General features: G+C 38.4%; 1 protein-coding gene across 1 annotated transcript; it reads left to right on the top strand.

Annotated features, from left to right (window-relative positions):
• Positions 1-16,571: 16,571 nt before the first annotated feature.
• LOC107808367 (uncharacterized) lies at positions 16,572-20,707 on the top strand. The gene is made up of 3 exons (XM_016632877.2): positions 16,572-16,956; positions 19,125-19,198; positions 20,141-20,707. The coding sequence occupies exons 1-3, from the start codon at positions 16,702-16,704 to the stop codon at positions 20,220-20,222; spliced, it is 411 nt and encodes a 136-aa protein (XP_016488363.1). The 5' UTR covers positions 16,572-16,701; the 3' UTR covers positions 20,223-20,707.
• Positions 20,708-22,237: the final 1,530 nt, after the last annotated feature.

Raw genomic sequence — 22,237 nt, 5'->3', positions numbered from 1 at the left:
AAGATCAACAGAAATGGTGCGAAAATGTTGTCCAGAATTTCTGTTTGACGTTAATGATGCTGGAGCTGGGTGTATTGGAAGCAACCATGGCGGAAAGCTCATCGAAGGAATGGAGACCATGGACGTCGAGCTCAAGCTTGAGCTCGACGAAGAAGATGAAGGCAGACGCGACACAGTAACAGCTGAAGACAGCAACGCGAGCAGCAGCAGTAGCACGGCACAGTAGTAGCGGGCATGACAACGATGGTCGTTTGGTGGTGGTTCGGGTGTTCGAGCTGGTTATGGCGACGGAATGTATGGACGTGAGGGATAGTTTGGACAACGCAGCAGCAGTTGCTGCTGCTTGACGTGGAATAAGGGATCATTTGGGCAAGATGGTGAGGAAGACGATGGCGGACAGCAGTGGTCGTCGGATTTAATGGAGGATCGCCGGAGAGGTTTTGGAGGGGTGCCGGATTTAATACAATCCCGTTTCGATTGTCCTTTAATTGGAAAAACTCCCACGCACCCTCGCGGGGGCGGAAAAAGGAGGTGCGACAATCCCTTGTACATATTTATGATTTGAACTGAGGTGCGGGATACCGAGAGATCCCTGGAACGTATATTGAGGATACCAAGAGATCCTCGGGATACCAAGAGATCCCTAACATATATTGAGGATACCGAGAGATCATCGGGATACCAAGAGATCCCTAGCATATATTGAGGATACCGAGAGATCCTCAGGATACCAAGAGATCCCGGACATATATTGAGGGTACTAAGAGATCTCCGGGATACCGAAAGATCCCCGGTTGTTTCCCTGTGATTGTTTTACCTCTGTTTCAGTTATTGAATTCCTTGTTTTTCCTATATTAAATTCTTATCGTTAGTTTTCAACTGTACTGCTTATCTTATATTGTCATGTCTTATATTCTTTATTTTATCTCAGTAGGTCCCTGACCTTCCTCGTCACTATTCGATCGAGGTTAGACTTGGCACTTACTGAGTACCGCCGTGGGGTACTTGTCACTCCTCCTTTTTGCGCGCCCGCCCCGAAGGGTAAAATGCGCGAGGGAGTTTTTCCAATTTAAGTGACAATATTCGAAATGGGATTATTTATTTAATTCAGAGTCGCCACTTGGGAAAGGTTTGGCTTTTGGTGTCCCAAGTCACCGGTTTATCTTGAATCCCAATTCGAGGAAAATATTCGACTTTCCAAATGAAGTCTGCGAACCAGAAATTCTAAGTAAGGAATTCTGTTGACCCTAGGGAAGGTGTTAGGCACCCCCGAATCCCATGGTTCTAGCACGGTCGCTTAAACTGTTGTAATGGCTAAATATCTGATTTTAATACATATTATAATTTATGTGCTTTTATCAACTTTAAACCGCTTTTATTATTATCATTTTTATAGAATTGCAACGTCGTGAAAATGCGTCTCGAACCACGTCACAGTCAATGCACCCATGGTTGTTAATACATTCTGCCTCCGTTGAGATTTGAATTTGGGTCACATAAATGTGCACCAGAGTTTAAGAATGTAATTTAATTATGTCATGCCTAAAGAGTCTAATGCGTTTATTGTCTTTGGGGAAGGTAGTGAAATTCACTAAACAGTCCATCCCAAATTCTAACTATTTTATTGTGACCAGTTATTGAGGGCCCCGTGATTTACATTATTTTATTTGGTGAGGCTCGTCTCATTTTACGAGAGGATAAACCTACAGTGACTACATTTTTCTATTATGTCTCTATAAATGAAAGAGAAAAGATCTTAATTTATTTACATGCTTGAGTTGTTATAGTTGTGTTTTGAATATGATTCATAAATTCTGAAAATGATGCAAGCAGGGCAGTCCGTTGCCAATGCGGGCCCAGGCCCAACGTGTATGACATAAAACTAGACCTGGGCCGTCTTATTCACATGTTACTACCTAGTTACATTATACTAGGCATATTCTCAGTTTGTCAAATAAAAAAAAACTTAGCAATCTAATTTTAATCCTAAACCATTTACATGCTGAAATTAACCAATATTATTTAACTAAACAATATTCCTACAAGTTCCGAAATGGCCTATTCATTTGATTTTTAACTAGACAGAGTTGCTACACCATTCATTTATTTTTTTTAGGTAATATATAGATAGTTCAACCGTTAAGTTATCGTCAGATGTTCCACTATATATATTAAATAGCTACATGATTCTGATTTTGTAAGCTAAATAATTTATACATACAAATAAAATTCAGAATATAATTAAAATAAATTTAGAGCTTCAACTCTTCATTTTTTCGTATTCAAACTTCCTGTTTCAGTTTACAATAATCAGCGTGTCAGTTGTGTACCGGAGATGAATCAATGACGAACTCGATTGTACACAAACCTGTCCGAAAAATGATTATCGTACCAAGACTACCAACGCCCTAACGGATCTTGCTTTCAACGATAAACTCCCCTTCCTCTTGAACTCAAAACAACACACCACAGACTCAAACGAAAACCAAACGAATCCATGATGAAAAGGAAGAAGATGGCGCACCATTAGAAGCAGAAATGAAGCTGCAACAGCTGGTCGACGCAGCTGGAAGGAGGAAGGGAAGCAGCAGTGATATGGCTGAAGAAGAAGCAGCATGAAGCAGCAGCACCGGCAGCAGCACGACAGAGGAACTGGAGCGGAGCAGAAATAGCAGCAGCCCGGACTGAAGAAGTAGACGACGCAACAGTTAGGGTCTGTTTGGACGATGAAGAAGATGGAAGCAGAAGGGTCGTTTGGGTCGTAGCAGAAGCAGAAGAAACGAGGTGGAGGAGGGCAGCCATGGACGTCGAGCTCAAGCTCGAGCTTGACGAAGAACGAAGGAGGAAGAGTAGGCATGAACGTTGGTGAAGCTGAAGGCGCAGCTGGGTCGTCCATGGTGAGGATGAAGGGCAGCCATGGGAGGTGGGGTTTGGAAGGTTTGGAGAAGAAGATGAAAAAAAATGAGAGGGGGGGGGGGGCGGATGAGTGTTTTGTGTTTTTTTAGGGTTTTTTTTTTTTTTGGTTTTGTTTTGTAAAAAAAAATGAAAATGAAAAGGGGGAGTTGGGTTGTTGGTACTGGACTGGGTTGACCCAGTTCAAAATGGACTGGGTCATTTTGGAAGATTGGGTATTTTTTGGGCTTGTGGCTTGAATTAGAAGAAGAGGCCCAATTCCGACTTTCTTTATGTTCTCGCCCTCTTTTCTTCTTTTATTTTTCTAAAACTAAATTATAAAAATACTTAAATTATTATTAAGAACTAAATTAAGTTATAAAAGCGCAAATTAACTCCCAATAACAATTAACGCACAATTAAGTAATAATTAAGCATAAAATTGTATATTTGGACATTAAATGCTAAAAATGCAAACGATGCCTATTTTTGTAATTTTTATTTTTTTGTAAAACAAATTTAATTACTAATAATTGTAGAATTAAATCCTACATGCAAAATGCGACATATTTTTGTATTTTTATTAATTTAACAAATAAACATGCACAGACAAATACAAATAATTATTCAAAAATATCACAAAATATCACAAAATTGCACACCAAAGAAAAATCATTTTATTTTTGAATTTTTTGGGAGTAATTCTCATATTGGGCAAAAATCACGTGCTTACAGCTGCCCCTCTTTGCCTGAAGACACGAAGGGTTTTCGTGCAAAGATAAAGCGAGCGATTTTTGCCCATCCGAGTACTCCGTATGTAGCATTTTTTTTTTGAAAAAGATTTGACCGAACCTTTGCTTTAGAGGTTTCCTACATATCCTGGGCTAAACAGGAATCCGGTCAATGTAGTTCGGGAAATTTTGGTAGTCGGGATTACCATGGGATTGCAATGCTTGTTGTTACTGCTGTTGCTGTTGCTACTACCGCTTTACTGACCTCCTTATTACAACCAAAGGAAATTGAAACTGAACTAACTACTTATGCCTGTCAACCTCTAGTTACAAGATTCCTATCTATAATTCTTTTGCAACTTGATCTTGGGTCTTAGCTGATTCTGCTTGTAGACTTCGATCTGAATCTTGATGCTTGCAAGTTGTAGGCGCTTGTTTATTTCTGCAGTATTGAATGAAACGGGATTGGCGGAGCTCGGGAATTTGATCCAATTTTTTTGAGCGACCTGCCCTTTGTTTGTTCCAATATGTGGGAACATTTTTTTTGTTCTTTTCTTCTTTTCTTTATTCTGGATTGAGACTCATCCCGTAGGTCGTCTCGATCCATGCACCTCAGGGTCAGACCTGCTGAGACAACAAAACAAACGAACGAAATTTTCTGCCCCGATTTCTCTAGGAAAATTTCGTGAGTTAATTGTTATGAAAATTTACAACACTGATGAGGGGATTGGAAAAAACCCTAGTCTACAAAGCGCAACTCAGGGATTGGATCCCTAATGTCGCAAAAGGTAAAAGTGCACAACTCAGGGATTGAAGCCCTAATGTTGGCTAAAGGAAGGTTGCTCAACTCAGGGATTGGAGCCCTAATGTCGGCTAACAGAAAAAACGCTCAGTTCAGGCATTGGAGCCCTAATGCTGACTAAATAGAAACTTGCTCAACTTAAGGATCGGAGCCCTAAATTGGGAGGATTGCCAGGTTATGCTGGAAAGGGTCCACGGGTTATGCCGGGAAGATTCATCGGGTTATGCCGGGAATATTCATCGGGTTATGCCGGAAGATTTGTTGGGTTATGCCGGGGAAGTCATCGGGTTATGCCGGAAAGATTCATCGGGTTATGTCGGAAAAGGTCCACGGGTTATGCCGGGAAGATTCATCGGGTCATGCCGGGGAAGTCATCGAGTTATGCCGGAAAGATTCATCGGGTTATGCCGGAAAGATTCATCGGGTTATGCCGGAAAAGGTCCACGGGTTATGCCGGGAAGATTCATCGGGTTATGCCGGGAAAAGGTAAGAGTCCTCGGGTTATGCCAGGGAAGTCATCGAATCATGCCGGGAAGATTCATCGGGTCATGCTGGGAAGATTTATCGAGTCATGCCGGGAAGATTTATCGGATCATGCCGGGAAGATTCATCGGGTTATGCCGGAAAGATTTATCGGGTTATGCTGGGAAGATTCATCGGATCATGCCGGGAAGATTCACCGGGTTATGCCGGGAAGATTTATCGGGTTATGCCGGGAGATTCATCAGGTTATGCCGGAAAGATTCATCGGATCATGCCGGGAAGATTCATTGGGTTATACCAGGAATATTTATCGGGTTATGCCGGAAGATTCATCGGGTTATGCCGGAAAAATTCATCGGGTTATGCCGGAAAAGGTCCACGGGTTATGCCGGGAAGATTCATCTGGTTATGCCGGGAAAAGGTAAGAGTCCTCGGGTTATGCCGGGGAAGTCATCGGATCATGCCGGGAAGATTTATCGGGTCATACCGGTAAGATTCATCGGATCATGCCGGGAAGATTCATCGGGTTATGCCGGGAAGATTTATCGGGTTATGCCAGAAAAATTCATCGGATCATGCCGGGAAGATTCATCGGGTTATACCGGGAAGATTTATCGGGTTATACCGGGAGATTCATCGGGTTATGCCGGAAAAGATCCACGGGTTATGCCTGGAAGATTCATCGGGTCATGCCGGAAAGATTCATCGGGTTATGCCGAGAAAGGTCCACGGGTTATGCCGGGAAGATTCATCGGGTTATGCCGAGAAAAGGTAAGAGTCCTTGGGTTATGCCGGGAATTTGGATAGAAAAAGCTCCTTGGGTGATGCCAGGGAGATCCGTGGTTTATACCGGGATAGTTGAGGAATGAGGTCCTATGTTACCATGATTTGTTTTTCTTCTGGGGATTTTCATTTTTCTTTCTTGTCTTCTTTCTTTTCTTTGGTTTTCCTTTATATATATATATATATATATATATATATATATATATATATATATATATATTTATTTATTTATTTTGAAAATATTTTATTTTTATTTTTATTTTTTATTTTTTTATATTTTTTTTTTATTTTTTATTTAAAAAATGCATGAAAGAATTCCGGGGAAACTTACTTTTGGTCGTTTTCCTGCTGCAAAGTTGTTTCGACGCTCGCGCGCTTCATTTCTTTTGGGCTAACCTGTTTCTTGCATGGTTGCTTTGGATTGCACCTGTCTCAATTTTCCTAAGCAAAGAAAAATTGTCAGTTTGAAAACGGTGGTTTATTCGGTGGCCTTGATCGTTCCAATTGCTTGGTCTTGGACTAATTCCTGTTGAAAAACTTTGTCATTGATTGGATTCACAGGCGACCCGTTTTAAACTGATCAGACTCGCATTTCCGGATTTGTGATGATTTGTTCGTGTAAGGCTTTGGTTCTTTCATCCCATTCTGCTTGGAGATTCTTTACGAGGCCAACTCAGTGGGGATTTTTTATTGGGGAGACTCTGTGGGGATTTGTACAAGGCAGACTTGTTGGGGATTTGCTGGGCAGACTCTTTGGGGGATTTTTACAAGGGAGACTGGGATTTTTACAAAAGGAGACCCTGTGGGGATTTGTCGGTTTTGTGTCAGGGATTTTGATCCTCAAACCTAAACTGCAGTGGCTAACCGCGTGGGGATTAACCTTTCCAACTTTATTTTGCCTTTGTAGGCTTTTCTTTTCTTTCGAAGTCTTTACTTTGGAAGCAAATCAACTACCATGGTCAGTCGGGATGGGACTGACGCACCACTGAGGCCACGTATTTTCTTTGACTCTTGCCAGGTGGGGCCTTGTGAAACCGGTCCTGCCACCTTTTCTTTGTAATTGTTATGGAATCAGAGTTAGATCGAAAGAGATTCAAAGAAAACTATGCAAAAGAAAAGCATATGAGTTTAAAGAGAAGCATCCCTTTCGGGGGAAAAGGACTTATCTGGAGTGCATGCTGGCTTAAAACTGACATGACATGCCTTTTGGACTGGATGTCCGATCCGTATCAAACTCCAGCTTCTCATGAACCTATTGATCTGGGTTTCTAAACCGGAGAACCTTTCCAGGACTTTCAGTGATGAAGTATCCTTTTTCCGGTCGACCACGCCCTTTGTGGGTTTTCGCTAATTGACCTCTCTCATTTTTGATTTCTCTACTCTCATCGCCTCATGGTGCCCGAAGGTTTTCACCGATAAGACTTTCTCACTTTATTCTTCTCGATTTGATTTCTATCAGATTCTAACAATGATGTTTTCCACTTTCCTGTCTTTGCCGATTGATCAGAAGGACTTGGACAAGGTTTGGGGTGAAAAGAATCGGGATTGAACTACAACTTTGGAACCTTTTGGGCGGGATCATTGCCGAACCATTATAACTTCTGCCCCAGTTTCACTTTTGGGGAATTTCTTGGATTTTTATTTTGGTGTGACTGAACCCCAGGGAGAGGTTGCCTACGTATCCTTTCGGAATCAAGTCAGACGTAGTTCAGGCCACTTTTGTTTTTTTGGAATTTCTTTTTGTTTTTTTGCTTTATTTTGTTTTTCACTTCCTTTTCCTTTTCTCATTTTCATTGTATCTTTTCTTTTCTTTTTTTTTCTTTTCTTTTTTTTATATATATTTTCTTTTCTTTTTTTTTAATTCTTTCTTCTTCCTTTTTTTTTATTTGTCTTTTTCATTTCAATTTCTCTTTTTCTTTCATTTTATTTTTAATAATACTTTCAGGTTCCAAAGAGGGTAATCAAAGAAGAGTAACCGGCTCAAATAGGTTTGCAAAGGGTTGATAGTGTTTGGGTAGCGAGAATGAAAGCATTCGTCATCTCAAACTGTGCGAAGACATCGCCGGAGCGATTTAGGCATAGTACTGCATCTGCTTTCAAAGCGGGGTCGGCGTCATTTCTTTCGACGTCTCCTAGATACAAATGCTCCTCTTGGCAATATTTTCCAATGACGTATGGACCCTTCTTTGTCGGTACAATTGCTCGTGACAAACCACAGTCATTAAGGTTAACATTCCGTACGGGTCTAAACCCATTTACTGTCCTCAAACTCTGCTTTAGTGACGGACATTTTCCAAACCATGAACCAATTTTCTTTAGTTGTCCCTATTTTCTCAAATTCTTTATATTTCAAATTTTGACTCATTATTTGAAGTCTGACGGAGTTCTCGGGATCTGGGCATGAAGTCCGCAAGCATGTCATGTTATTTAAAGTTGCATCATCAGAATTTAAGAGAACAAAAAAGAAAATATAGCAGATCTCTTGAAAAAGAGAGCGAGCGATGAAACATGATTTCATTTCTTGGAATTTTGGGAAGATAAAAAAAAAGTTGACATTCAGGAAATTAAAAACAGGAATCTAAAGAAAACATCTGAGTCACACCCTGGGGTAGCTCGTGATGCAGAGAAAGTGGCAGGACAGGTCCATTAGGACTTCCGTTTGATCAGGAATGGTGTAGCCTTCCAGTTTTGAAGCTTGGCGCTTGGTCTCATGTACGATACCTCAGCGGTGCTAGTGCCCTCTCTTGGCTGGAGCATGTGTGTTTCGCATAACTTATTCCTCATCGCCTCACATGTTCCCTCACTCTCTTCGAGCGTGAACACCTTATCATCTTCCTCTTTACTGTACTTTGGCTTCTGTGGTATACGTCCAATAACCACTGTCTCATTCAGCCGAGGTGGTTTGATCATCCCCCATACCACATAGGCCTGCTTGGATACATTAATTTTCTTTTCCGGTTCAGTCTCGGTGATTTTACTCTTCTTTTCCCCTTTCTCTTGCTTCGAGGTTGCCTTGGGCTTCCTTTCTGTTTTAGCAATAGCAATTATGGCCTTAAACGTCGGATCAAATTCCTTGTCTTCACAAATCATCCCAATTATCGACCCGTTGTTGTGGGCGGGCAGCGGATTATTGGTCACATTGGGGACATCCTCGTCTTTCAACACAATTTTCCCTTGCTCTAACAAATTCTCTACCGCTTGTTTCAATGTCCAACAGTTGTTTGTATCGTGCCCTTCTACCCCTGAATGGTATGCACACCTGACACCCCGCTGATATGATGGTGATTCTGGGTTTTGCCCGTTTGGTGGTATGGGCTGCAACAAATTCATCTGGACAAGCTTAGGGAATAAGGTGGAGTAGGGTTCACCGATTGGTGTATAGTTGGGTCTCCTGGGTGGTTCCCGAGGACGGAAGTTATTTTGGGAAGGCCGAGGATTGTAGCGGTTTCGGTAAGGAGGCTGACTTCTAGGAGGTGGAGCTTGATTTCTGTTAGCCTGTGGTTGCGGTCGGCTGAAAGGTTGAGCATTCATAACCGCATAAAGTGGTGGAGCATAGACCATATCAGAATGAGGATAGTAGTGTTGAGGGGTTATTTCAGAGAACACAGGTCTAGGGGCCCGGTATCTTCTTCCCCATGATGCTACCATGGTTGTTTCTTCTCTTGTCCTATTCTTTGTCATTCCTCCGGACCCACCTTGGATGGCTTGGGAGGTTGCTCTAATGGATGTCTGACTTAAAATCCTACCTGTTTTCAAACCGTGTTCTACCATGTCACCAATTTTGATGGCCTCTGCAAAAGGTTTTCCCATGGCCGACATCATGTTCTGAAAGTAATCGGGCTCTTGGGCTTGCAGGAAGACAGTGACCATTTCTATCTCGTCCATTGGAGGTTTCACTCTTGAAACTTGTTCGCGCCACTTAACTGCATATTCTCTGAAATTTTCTGAGGGTTTCTTCTTTAGATTTGTCAGAGAGTTCCTATCTGGAGCAATATCGACGTTGTACTGGAATTGCCTGACGAAATCTCTAGCAAGATCATCCCAGATGTACCAGCGAGACATATCCTGGTCCATGTACCACTCAGATGCGATGCCAACCAGACTTTCTCCGAAATATGCCATGAGTAGTTCTTCCTTTCCACCGGCTCCCCGCAGCTGATTGCAATATCTTTTGAGATGAGCAATAGGATCACCATGCCCATCGTACTTCTCGAATTTTGCGGTTTTGAATCCCAATGGCAGGTGCACATGACGGAACATGCATAAATCGGCATATGATACACTTTTCTGTCCGCTCAAGCCTTGTATGCTTTTGAGACTCTGTTCCATACTCCTTATCTTCCTCACAATCTCTTCTCGCTCGTAAGTTTTGGTGGTCTTTTCTTGTCCTGCAGCGAACTCAAATTGGAGTGGTTGAGGGTAAGTGCTGGTGGTAAACCGAGTTGGTTCCAGTGAGAAGGATGGTGCTTGAAATGTGAATGAGGACGAGTCAGAATTAGGCCTGTGTGTAGCGGGTTGTGCCACGATTGGACAGGGCGGTGCCGCGAATGTACCTGTAGCTACATCTGTTGTTGACCTCCGGGGATAAGAATCAGAGGGTGATCCAGCAGAGTGGGCTGAAATGGTAGGGTACCCGAATGGGATAGTTGGATAACTTATGGGGATGTTGGAAGTCCCACTTGTCCTGGAGAACAACTCAGGGAACCCAAGGATTATACTTGGTGGCTCTTTTCCGTTATTCCAGTCATCCAACATTTCCAACATGCGGAGCCGCAGAATTCTGTTTTCCTCAGCAGTTGCTGACTCGGGCGTCAGGACGGCCGAGATTGAACTCTCCTCAGAGACAGGAATTGTCGGCAAAGGGATTTCTGAAGACATCTCTATGCTTCCCTTTGATCTTGTGAAGTAAGTATGTGAGGCCAGACTTCCACCGAACCAAACCACCTTTTTTTTTCTAAAAACCTGAAGTACTCAGCAGCAAACAAAAGGTTAGTTCGAAAAAAATAACAGATAGGTAACCTCACGTTGGGGCATGATGCACCTATACAGTTAAGTGAATTTCTACATGTTTGCAACAAAGACATACGTCATTCCGGCTTCTCTTAAGGCTTTCCTTTATTTATCGTTTTTTTTATTATATTTTTTTTTATTTTATTTTATTATTTCCTATTATTATTGTTTTCATTATTTGCAGTTAAAAATGTGACCGGATCCGATGAGGATTGCCTACGTATCACGATATCGCGTGAATCAGATCTTGCGTAGTTCGGGAATCGAAAATGGAGTAACTACACTAACCCCTTTTTTTGGAATTTTTGAAAGAAATGCTTTAAAAGAAGAAAGAAAATATTTTTTTTTATTTTGATTTTTGTTTTATTTTTTTAAAGAAAGACTTCTAAAAATTTATTTGCTTTTGACTTGAACTTTGGGAATTTTTTCTTCTTGAACTTTGGGAATTTTTTTTTGTTTGGTTGATTTTTTCATTTGTTTCACCTTTTTCTACGGAAGAAAGAATATTTTTTTTTTGATTTATGATGTTGCCTCTTAAATTTTTGAAAGAGGGACTTTTAAGAAAATGATTTGGAATTTCTGAGTTTTTATTTATTTACAAAAGCACTTCTAAAGAAAAGCGAAAATATTTTTGGAATTCAATTTTTCAAATTTTTTTTTATGGACATTTACAAAAGAAAGACTAAAAAAGAAAAGAGTACTTTTGGATTTTTGTTGCTGATTTTTAATTCTTTTTTCATTTTTTCGTATGAAAGACTTCAGAAATAAGGAAACTATTTTTTTTTTATTTGAGTTTAAAGAAAACTTCTATATTATTTTTTATTTCTTTTTTTTTTTGCATTTTCTAAGGAAAGATTTATAAAGAAGGAACTAAAGGAAAATATTTTTGGATTTTTTTGAAAATTGGGGTCGGAACCAATGAGGTTTGCCGACGTATCTCACATCCGGTGAGAATCAGACCAGCGTAGTTCGGTCTGATCAGATATAGGGGAAACAAACTAAATCCCTTTTTTTGAATAAAATCTTTTAAATAAAAAGGAGGAATTTTTTTTCTAGATTTATATATATATATATATATATATATATATATATATATATATATATATATATATATATATATATATATTTATTTTTATTTTTTTTGAAAAGAGACGAAGACTAAGAAAATATTTTGAATTTTAAACTTCTTTTGACTTTTTTTTTTTGAAATTTCGAAAATCTTTTAAAGAAATACTACAAGTGAAACGATATTTTTTTTGAATTTTGAATTTCCCCTTTTTTTTTTACTTTTAAATAAATACCTTTTTTTTTGGATTTTGAAAGTGATTAAAAGGAATTTTATGTTTTCTTTTTTATAAATCAAACTAAAAGACAAATTTTGTTTTCATTTTTTTTCTTTTTTTTTTTAGAAAATTCTGGCGAGGTTTTGATACTACTTGGACATTGGCTTTAATTTTCCAAAAAATAAGTAATTATCTCCCTACGCTGCTATTTTCTTTTTCCTTTTTTTTAAGTTTTTTTTTAGAAACCGGTCAGCATGCAGAACTGAAGCAAATAAATGCGCAAAACAAACGGGATGCAGCAGGATGGTCTTTTCATTTCAGGTTGCCTGTCCTAGACGGACTCAACCCCTGTGTTGAGTCCCCTATGTCAAATGCAACATGATGCAAATAAGCGTTCCTACTAGGGATCCGGCATGAGGTTTTGTTATACTAGGTTTATAACCTGGGTGTATGTTCTAGACTGTGTACCCGAGCGGACAACTCGAGTCGAGGAGGGGGCCACGTACCGGGGACCCGCGAGATCGTCCGGCTTTGTAACTTGTCCGACCTCTTTCTTATTTCAGGTATTGACACTAACAGAATAGGGAGTCTCGACCAGCGAGCTTCTCCCCGGAGGTAAGAAGAGAAGGGTTTCGGCACAGTTTATATACAGTTCAGATAATATCAAAGCGGTAAAAGACAACATTTAGCACGTTATGCCAAAACATGTAGTAAAGATCAGATAATAAAGCCAAATATAACAATTGTTCTAAGCTCGAATTCTGAACCCTGAACCAGAGATTCTGGGTTCGTTCCCCAGCAGAGTCGCCAGAGCTGTCACTCCTCCTTTTTGCGCGCCCGCCCCGAAGGGTAAAATGCGCGAGGGAGTTTTTCCAATTTAAGTGACAATATTCGAAATGAGATTATTTATTTAATTCAGAGTCGCCACTTGGGAAAGGTTTGGCTTTTGGTGTCCCAAGTCACCGGTTTATCTTGAATCCCAATTCGAGGAAAATATTCGACTTTCCAAATGAAGTCTGCGAACCAGAAATTCTAAGTAAGGAATTCTGTTGACCCTAGGGAAGGTGTTAGGCACCCCCGAATCCCGTGGTTCTAGCACGGTCGCTTAAATTGTTGTAATGACTAAATATCTGATTTTAATACATATTATAATTTATGTGCTTTTATCAACTTTAAACCGCTTTTATTATTATCATTTTTATAGAATTGCAACGTCGTGAAAATGCATCGCGAACCACGTCACAATCAATGCACCCATGGTTGTTAATACATTCCGACTCCGTTGAGATTTGAATTTGGGTCACATAAATGTGCACCAGAGTTTAAGAATGTAATTTAATTATGTCACGCCTAAAGAGTCTAACGCGTTTATTGTCTTTGGGGAAGGTAGTGAAATTCACTAAACAGTCCATCCCAAATTCTAAGTATTTTATTGTGACCAGTTATTGAGGGCCCCGCGATTTGCATTATTTTATTTGGTGAGACTCGTCTCATTTTACGAGAGGATAAACCTACAGTGACTACATTTTTCTATTATGTCTCTATAAAATGAAAGAGAAAAGATCTTAATTTATTTACATGCTTGAGTTATTATAGTTGGGTTTTGAATATGATTCATAAATTCTGAAAATGATGCAAGCAGGGCAGTCCGTTGCCAATGCGGGCCCAGGCCCAACGTGTATGACATAAAACTAGACCTGGACCGTCTTATTCACATGTTACTACCTAGTTACATTATACTAGGCATATTCTCAGTTTGTCAAATAAAAAAAAAACTTAGCAATCTAATTTTAATCCTAAACCATTTACATGCTGAAATTAACCAATATTATTTAACTAAACAATATTCCTACAAGTTCCGAAATGGCCTATTCATTTGATTTTTAACTAGACGGAGTTGCTACACCATTCATTTATTTTTTTTAAGTAATATATAGATAGTTCAACCGTTAAGTTATCGTCAGATGTTCCACTATATATATTAAATAGCTACATGATTCTGATTTTGTAAGCTAAATAATTTATACATACAAATAAAATTCAGAATATAATTAAAATAAATTTAGAGCTTCAACTCTTCATTTTTTCGTATTCATACTTCCTATTTCAGTTTACAATAATCAGCGTGTCAGTTGTGTACCGGAGATGAATCAATGACGAACTCGATTGTACACAAATCTGTCCGGAAAATGATTATCGTACCAAGACTACCAACGCCCTAACGGATCTTGCTTTCAACGATAAACTCCCTTTCCTCTTGAACTCAAAACAACACACCACAGACTCAAACGAAAACCAAACGAATCCTTGATGAAAAGGAAGAAGATGGAGCACCATCAGAAGCAGAAACAAAGCCGCAGCAACTGGTCGACGCAGCTGGAAGGAGGAAGGGAAGCAGCAGCGATATGGCTGAAGAAGAAGCAGCGTGAAGCAGCAGCACCGGCAGCAGCTCGACGGAGGAACCGGAGCGGAGCAGAAATAGCAGCAGCCCGGACTGAAGAAGTAGACGACGCAACAGTTAGGGTCTGTTTGGACGATGAAGAAGATGGAAGCAGAAGGGTCGTTTGGGTCGTAGCAGAAGCAGAAGAAACGAGGTGGAGGAGGGCAGCCATGGACGTCGAGCTCAAGCTCGAGCTTGACGAAGAACGAAGGAGGAGGAGTAGCCATGAACGTTGGTGAAGCTGAAGGCGCAGCTGGGTCGTCCATGGTGAGGATGAAGGGCAGCCATGGGAGGTGGGGTTTGGAAGGTTTGGAGAAGAAGATGAAAAAATGAGAGGGGGGGGATGAGTGTTTTGTGTTTTTTTAGGGTTTTCTTCTTCTTCTTCTTTTTTTTTTTGTAAAAAAAATGAAAATGAAAAGGGGGAGTTGGGTTGTTGGTACTGGACTGGGTCGACCCAGTTCGAAATGGAATGGGTCGTTTTGGAAGATTGGGTATTTTTTGGGCTTGTGGCTTGAATTAGAAGAAGAGGCCCAATTTCGACTTTCTTTATGTTCTCGCCCTCTTTTCTTCTTTTATTTTTCTAAAACTAAATTATAAAAATACTTAAATTATTATTAAGAACTAAATTAAGTTATAAAAGCACAAATTAACTCCCAATAACAATTAACGCACAATTAAGTAATAATTAAGCATAAAATTGTATATTTGGACATTAAATGCTAAAAATGCAAACGATGCCTATTTTTGTAATTTTTATTTTTTTGTAAAACAAATTTAATTACTAACAATTGTAGAATTAAATCCTACATGCAAAATGCGACATATTTTTGTATTTTTATTAATTTAACAAATAAACATGCACAGACAAATACACATAATTATTCAAAAATATCACAAAATTGCACACCAAAGAAAAATTATTTTATTTTTGAATTTTTTGGGAGTAATTCTCATATTGGGCAAAAATCACGTGCTTACAGTACTCATTCCCCTTTTGCGCATGTTTTTCATGTGCAGATCTAGGTACTGCGACTCAGTCCTATCACCCTTGAGGCGAGGTGACTGCTCCAGCGACTTCGAGGTATATCTGCCGCGTCCGCAGACCGAGGAATCCCTTTCTATTCTTGCTTTTAAGTATTAGCCCTTCTGTATTTCTGTTTTTGTTAGACATTCTGAACTTAGAGTACTGTGTAGTGATCCTTAGCTTGTGATTCATGGGTTTCCGGGTCTTGGAATTATGTATTGGTTTGAGAGTTAAATATTGTGTATACCGAGACATTGTTTTATCACTCTTCATTCTGTTTTAATTTATTTTTATTCCGCACTTTGTTTATCTTCCGCAATTTAGGCTTACCTAGTCGTAGAGGACTAGGTGCCGTCACGATTGTTCACGGAGGACGAACCGGGGTCGTGACATAAACATTTACAAGGGTGTATTGGTACTGATTTTTGACTTGTTTATTTATAGAGAAAATATGAAGATGTGAACAGACTAATTTTAAGTGTGAAATTGAGGCGCTGCATATTTGATGATTGGTATTATAATATAATTCGATATTTTATTCCTAGTAGTGTTGTTAATGTTATCATTGAGAAGAAAACTGAACAACTCAATATAGGATCTAGATAAAACAAATATATACCAAATGCAAATTATTTTCGTAAATATTTCTTTAAGTAGAAAAGCAACTATATTGACCATTTGCATAGAATGAATACTTTCAGTAGGGGGAACAAACAGCTCAACACCACATGATAATTGATAATAGTATTATGTAGGGCAATGCGTAAACAAATGAGAAAACAAAGTATGTTCGAAAAACAGAGATCGGAAATAGCGAGAGAAACGAGTTTAATTAATAGCGAGATTTGCGTTAAAGAAAATTCGGAAGAATCCTTAATATCCCAAACTCGCGCGCCTATAAAAGGAATTATACATCTAAAAGAATTCTGCTTTAAATGAGTTGTTCAAAATTTGTAGACTAAATATGTCCAAGTCGGGTAATATGTTAATCATGGATATTTTTTATAATATAATTTTATATATGGTACAGGAATAAAAAAATCCCTTTTTAGTTCAAACGATTGGGTGTACTGCTATTTAAGTTAATTTTCTTTTTTCTAAATGGGTAATCCAAGCCCAATATTCTTGGCCCGTATGAATCCGTGGGCCTCAAGTTCAACCTGGGAAACCTTCTCCGACCTCTGTCACTTCCTCAGTTTCTTCATCATCTACTGAACTTAGTTCCTTTTGTGCGGAGCAGCGAAAAGTTGAAAATGGAGTTGATGTTAAGAAGCAGCCGAATGAAATCAAGTTACATATATAGCGTTCGAAGATTTTCCCACGCCATAGCCCAACCGGCACCGCTTGATAGAGCAGTAGTTAATCACCCAACAGCTTCATCACCATCGTTGGTTTTACCTGAATACGACAACAATTATAACAGCAATAACAACAACATAGGATTTATGCTCCCAAATTCACCTTTATTTGGTGGGTGTATGGAGCTCATGGCTGTTCCTAAGAAAAAGGTAACAAAGATCCTCTCTTTTTTCATTTTAGTCCTTTCTAACTAGGGTGCAAATGTATGAATTTTTGTAATTAGGCTGCAAATGAATGTTGTTTAAAGTGATGGTTAAGGTCATAAATTTAGTTATTAGTTGATGGCTATTTTTATCCTTTTACGGACAGGGTTTAGGGTTTTAGGATAACCATATTGCTTAGTGTTCTTTTAGGCGTCCTTACTGTTTAATATGGGGTATGCTTTCTTTTGCAGATATAGATTTTCATAGTATTAAGATGTTACCTGTCTGTTGAGTCTTGAGTTATGCTTTCACATTGCCATGTATTTTAGCTTTGAAAAGATACTGTTGGGAAGAACAGTGTTGCACAGCACGGTGGAGCTAGTAGGAGGGAAGGGGGTTCAATTGAATCCCCTTAGTCGAAACATTATACTGTGCAAGTAGGGCATAAATGAATGTTTTTTGGTATATATATATACCATTGAATCCCCCGGTACAAGGAAAAATTCTAGTGTAGCGGTGAATGGGTTCAAAAATTGCTTTGGTAAGAAGTTCAATTCTCACCTGTGACATTCTAGTATTTCTTTTAATCCCCTTATATAAATTCCTGGCTCCGCCACTGTGCACAACTTATTCTTGCATTAAGTTTTACCTTTGTACTCCTTTTTGTCTTCGTTCCCGAGATGTTATCGTCTTATTCTAATTAGGCAGTGAGATGACATAGTAACGTTACAAAGTCTCTCATGATCATATGTGAAGCAAAACCTTTTTTGTGTGCAGAGCTTTTGTGTATAGGCATGGTAGGTGATAGTTTCAGGATGTTTAGAAAGACGTCTTTAGGGAAAACATTTACCATCATGAGCTTTATTGGGGAAATAGAACCATCAGAGAACATAAGTCTGGGCAAAAATCCATCCTAATCGAAGCACTAAGAATATACGAATCCTGTAAATACATTTGGTGCCCTTAACTATATGTGTAGCGAAATGGCATAATTTTCGGTATTCCCTTGCAAAGTAGAAGAGATTAAGTTAAAGCGTGAGCTTTGTGTGGGTATTGGCGAGTGCTGGGTTAAATGAAAATGGGGTGGAGGGTGCAAATAGTTTCGGCAACATGGTGGCTTAGAATACAAAATGACCCTCTTTCCTTTTTTATTTTTTTAAAATTTTGGTCTTTATTCTCCTGCAAACCTCAAAGCTTGGATCAGATCAGGAAATTTCCAGACAGTTCTAGATATGAAAGTAGGTAGTAAAACTAAGCTTAAAAGCATAAAATGAAGTTGGTTGGGACCTCCTACTATTTTATTTTTTTGAGATATTGTGGAAGCTATTAACAATCAAAATGGGGTGGGGTTGGGGAAGCAATTGGATTCCAGTAAATACATGAATATGGAGTTGAGACTTAAATTAAGATGCCCAGAAATAAGATTTCGCTATCATATAAAATTGTAAGTGTTGTACTGAAATGATGGGATTACATTTTGGCTGTTTATTCACAATTAGTAACAGTTTAGCTACGTGCCTTAGAAATATCCTGATCTTAACTACCCCTTCGGACAATAAACTGAATGCTGGTAAACTTGTGGCTTTGTAGAGGCCCCTGTATATATATCTCTACCGCCTTTTTGTTAATAATTGGCAGCAAGATTGATAGCCTTTCTCACTTTAATAGGTTATTCATGTGGAGGGGCTTTCTGCTTGCTTGTGCATATTCCACAAGAAATTTCTGCTTTCCTTTTTTCTTCCCTTTTAAGTTAAAAATCATTTCAGTAATGTTGCACTAAGATGGTGGCAAAAATTTATATGGTGTAACATTTACGCTTCCAGAAGAATATATTCAACTATCTACACAAAAAGGAATGTATTCAATCCTTACAAGCACCTTTCTTCGCTTTTTCTGGAGAGAAAGTCATATGTTGGATTTTGAACCTTTATCTGAAATATTGGAACCTTCTCAATTAGCCTACCTCCTTGACCCCCTTCTTAGTGCTTTTTTGCATAGTTTGCTTGCCAGCTTGGCACACTTGTTTAAATTTCCATATTTATTCACTTGCCAAAATGCATGTTCAAGCTGTGAGGTTGTGTGTGGCACAGAGAGACTGTGTATGCATATACGTGTTACATAGTTAACATTTTATCATATTTTATTATTCTGATAGGATATGCTTGATAATGCAGGTTTCCCCTCATAAGAGAGGCATAAGAAATGGACCAAAGGCTCTAAAACCAGTGCCAGTGATTATGCGTTGCAAGTAAGAGCTTTATGCCAAGAAAATGAACAAGTTATATTTCATGCTTCTTCCCATAACTTAATCTCAAATGTAACGTATTCAAGCATGAAATGTTTAGCTAGTAAGCTAAAATCCTGAGTTTTCTACTTAGCTTGTAAATAATGGAAGGTTGGATATATCGACATTTGTATGTTTCTCCTAGTACTTCTGAAATACTATTATTCGTCCTATCATCAAACCAGAGACCAGAGGCTCAACAAAACAAAAAGTATAGTACATCGTCTTTCCCTATAATGGAACTTTCATGCTGGAACAAGAACTAGCATAAAAGTCGATCTATGTCTCAAGGGTAGTTTTGATAGGTGGAAAGCCCCTCAAAAGAGGGGAACAATAAAAAAGTAAAAGTGTACCTGGGTCACCGATAAATTGAAAAAAGGTTGGCAAGGAGGAAAAAGATTGTTTCTCTTTCATCACATATCCCATTATTGAGCTTGCATTGGCTGTCCAATGGTGTAAGCCTTTAAGATTTTACCTGGTTGTCTGATCTTAGCTCAGTGGACAGACTAAAGCCTTTTGCTTCTCAAGTGTTTTCCGAGTCGATGGGTTTTAAGTATGATTTGCTGCAAGGTAACATCTTGCTTGAATGATTGTTAAACAATAAGATTATGATTGTTTACACATACAAAAAAAATTCTGTAGGGAAATTGAAATTTTAAATGATGATATTTGAAAGACATGCATGATTTTTGTGATTCGGGTGTGAGTTTTTATCGCCACCATGATGTTTATCTTGGTCCTCAGTAAGGAAGACAACTGCTTAATGTCATGTTTCTTTTTTCTTGTCTAATGCAACGATTTTGTTGTGCTCTCAGTTCCCTTTTTTTTGTTGGTCTTTGTCTTGGTCTACTACTCTATTCCATGCTAATACTCTTGACATTCTTCTGCTTGGAAATAACCTTGTAGGGTTTGCGGTCAAGTCAAATTACCACATTTCTTCTGCTGCAGTGGAATTAAGCCTGGTGATGAGAATAGTTCCAACAGTTGATCAACTTGAAATGGAGCGTCCAACATAATTTCTTCAATTTCAACTTTGTCGTTCTTGTAGAGTACCTTTTGTTTGACAGAGAGAAGGCTGCACGATAGTGTAGGCCGCTTGCTGAAGAACCTGTTTTGCATGTCTAAGTAGAACTGTGTTAGTTGTATTTCTTCGAAGTCTTCCCTTTGATTGATGACGATTAGTTCTTGAAAATCACAAAGCACAAGAATTCGTAGACTAGAGCACGTAGTAGTGCAAGTCATCCCACATTCATTTCTCTGGAACGAAGTAAATTCAAGAATTTTATAGAATTCTTTATGCCCCCTGAGTGAAGAAACAAGAACTTACATCAAGATCGTCTATTCTCTATGACTTTGTCAGAACTGTTCATGTACTTCCTGAAGTTGCACCTTATGCTAGCTGAGTATGAGATGTTTTTATTGTAACATGCTCCTTACTTTAGTTTCTCCATTTACAGGTTAAGTTGTACCAAAGAGCAGAGTTCTTTTGTTGAAGATTTGTTCTTCCCTCTATGGTATTGATAGTTGGTATGTGTTAGAAACGATTAGGCTAGTTGAAGCTGCTAACCTGTGTTTATACAATTGAAGGGTTGGATTTCTTTCCCATGCAAGACATCACAAAAAACATTTTTTGAATTTTGATGTTGAATCGTGATTTGAATTTGTTTTACCTATACCGGAAACCTGGAAAATGGTGGTGTTATATAATTTGGTAAAGGGCGTAACTGAATTCCTCGCCTGAAAATAGTATTGTGTATGTGTATTTTTTTTTCACAACATGGCATTAGTTTAAGCCTTTATTTTCTAGAGAATGTTTGGTGATGTTGGAAGAAATTCTTGCCAATGACTTCATTTTAGGAATTGCCCATTTTTAATGAGGAAAGATATCATAGGAGTTGTTGGATGATAAACAATTAAGCATACTAACGTAGACATACTAGCATAGAAGATGGAGACCAATTAATTAGAAACGTAGAAAGAGGAAAGCCTAGTTCCTTGTAAGATTACTTATTGACTTGCATTAAATTTTGACATCTATCTAATTTGACAATTAACCCAAGCATGGCTTGGCTTTTACACATCACAATTATCCAAAACAAGAATTATATCTTATGTAATGCCCTCAATTTTAATGATTCTTTTATAGTTTTGCTTACTCGTACAATGTGTTATGACTAGACACAATGAGATAATTGTATCATAAATTACTCAAAATGACCTTTACATTATTTTCATTGACCATCTAAACAGTAGAATATTATAAAAGCAAGTTCTTGTGAAACCTCCACACACACAACCGCCCCCAAAAAAAAAAATATAAACTAAAGATAGAAGCAAAATTAGAAGTATGATGAGGAAACTTGACAGTCGCTATATGTAGAAATAATATATTACAATCAAAGGGGGAAGAGGAAGGAATATGCGGTTTTTGGGATAAGTAAGAACGCAGCCATGTTGTTTAACGCTAGATGATAAGTATATTATATCATTGCCAACATAGGTACAGTTGAGAGTTGAAAAAATATACATAGATCCAAAGAAACAAGCTTTTGGGATTAGCACGTTGACATTCAATCACATCTTTACATTTATGGGTACGTCAAACTTAGATCCTTGCCCAGGTAACGTGATTGCCCTTACTCATTTTTTTATATTGATAGTATTTAAGCCAAGTTTACGTGTATATTGACTAATTTATTATGTTCTTTTTTTTACCTCCCACAAATAGAAACACTTAGGTGACTTTGTTTATCAAGATGTATGGATAAAATAAGTAAAAACAAGCTGGTGTTGCTAGAGGAGTATATGGATCGAGTTGGTTCGATTTTTATCAAAATCAAACCAAACTAACTATATCAGTTTGAATTGGTTCGGTTTTGTCGGATTTTTCAAGATTTTCAAGTTTTTTTTTTTACTTAAATATTATTTTAATCTTACTTTATTAAATTTTTGATAACAAGTATATGTTTAGTAAAAAATATAAAAAATTGACAAACATATTAT

The sequence above is a fragment of the Nicotiana tabacum genome, chromosome 20, assembly GCF_000715075.1.
Source record: "Nicotiana tabacum cultivar K326 chromosome 20, ASM71507v2, whole genome shotgun sequence".
Taxonomy (NCBI): domain Eukaryota; kingdom Viridiplantae; phylum Streptophyta; class Magnoliopsida; order Solanales; family Solanaceae; genus Nicotiana; species Nicotiana tabacum.
This window is presented reverse-complemented; position numbering and strand designations above follow the sequence as displayed.

What these genes read in the sequence shown, in the direction of transcription:
- LOC107808367 (XM_016632877.2), top strand. Translation starts at nt 16,702, where the DNA reads ATGGAGTTGATGTTAAGAAGCAGCCGAATGAAATCAAGTTACATATAT. An exon ending in TGGCTGTTCCTAAGAAAAAG is followed by an intron (nt 16,957 to 19,124) that starts GTAACAAAGATC and finishes TTGATAATGCAG; the next exon opens with GTTTCCCCTCATAAGAGAGG. An exon ending in CCAGTGATTATGCGTTGCAA is followed by an intron (nt 19,199 to 20,140) that starts GTAAGAGCTTTA and finishes ATAACCTTGTAG; the next exon opens with GGTTTGCGGTCAAGTCAAAT.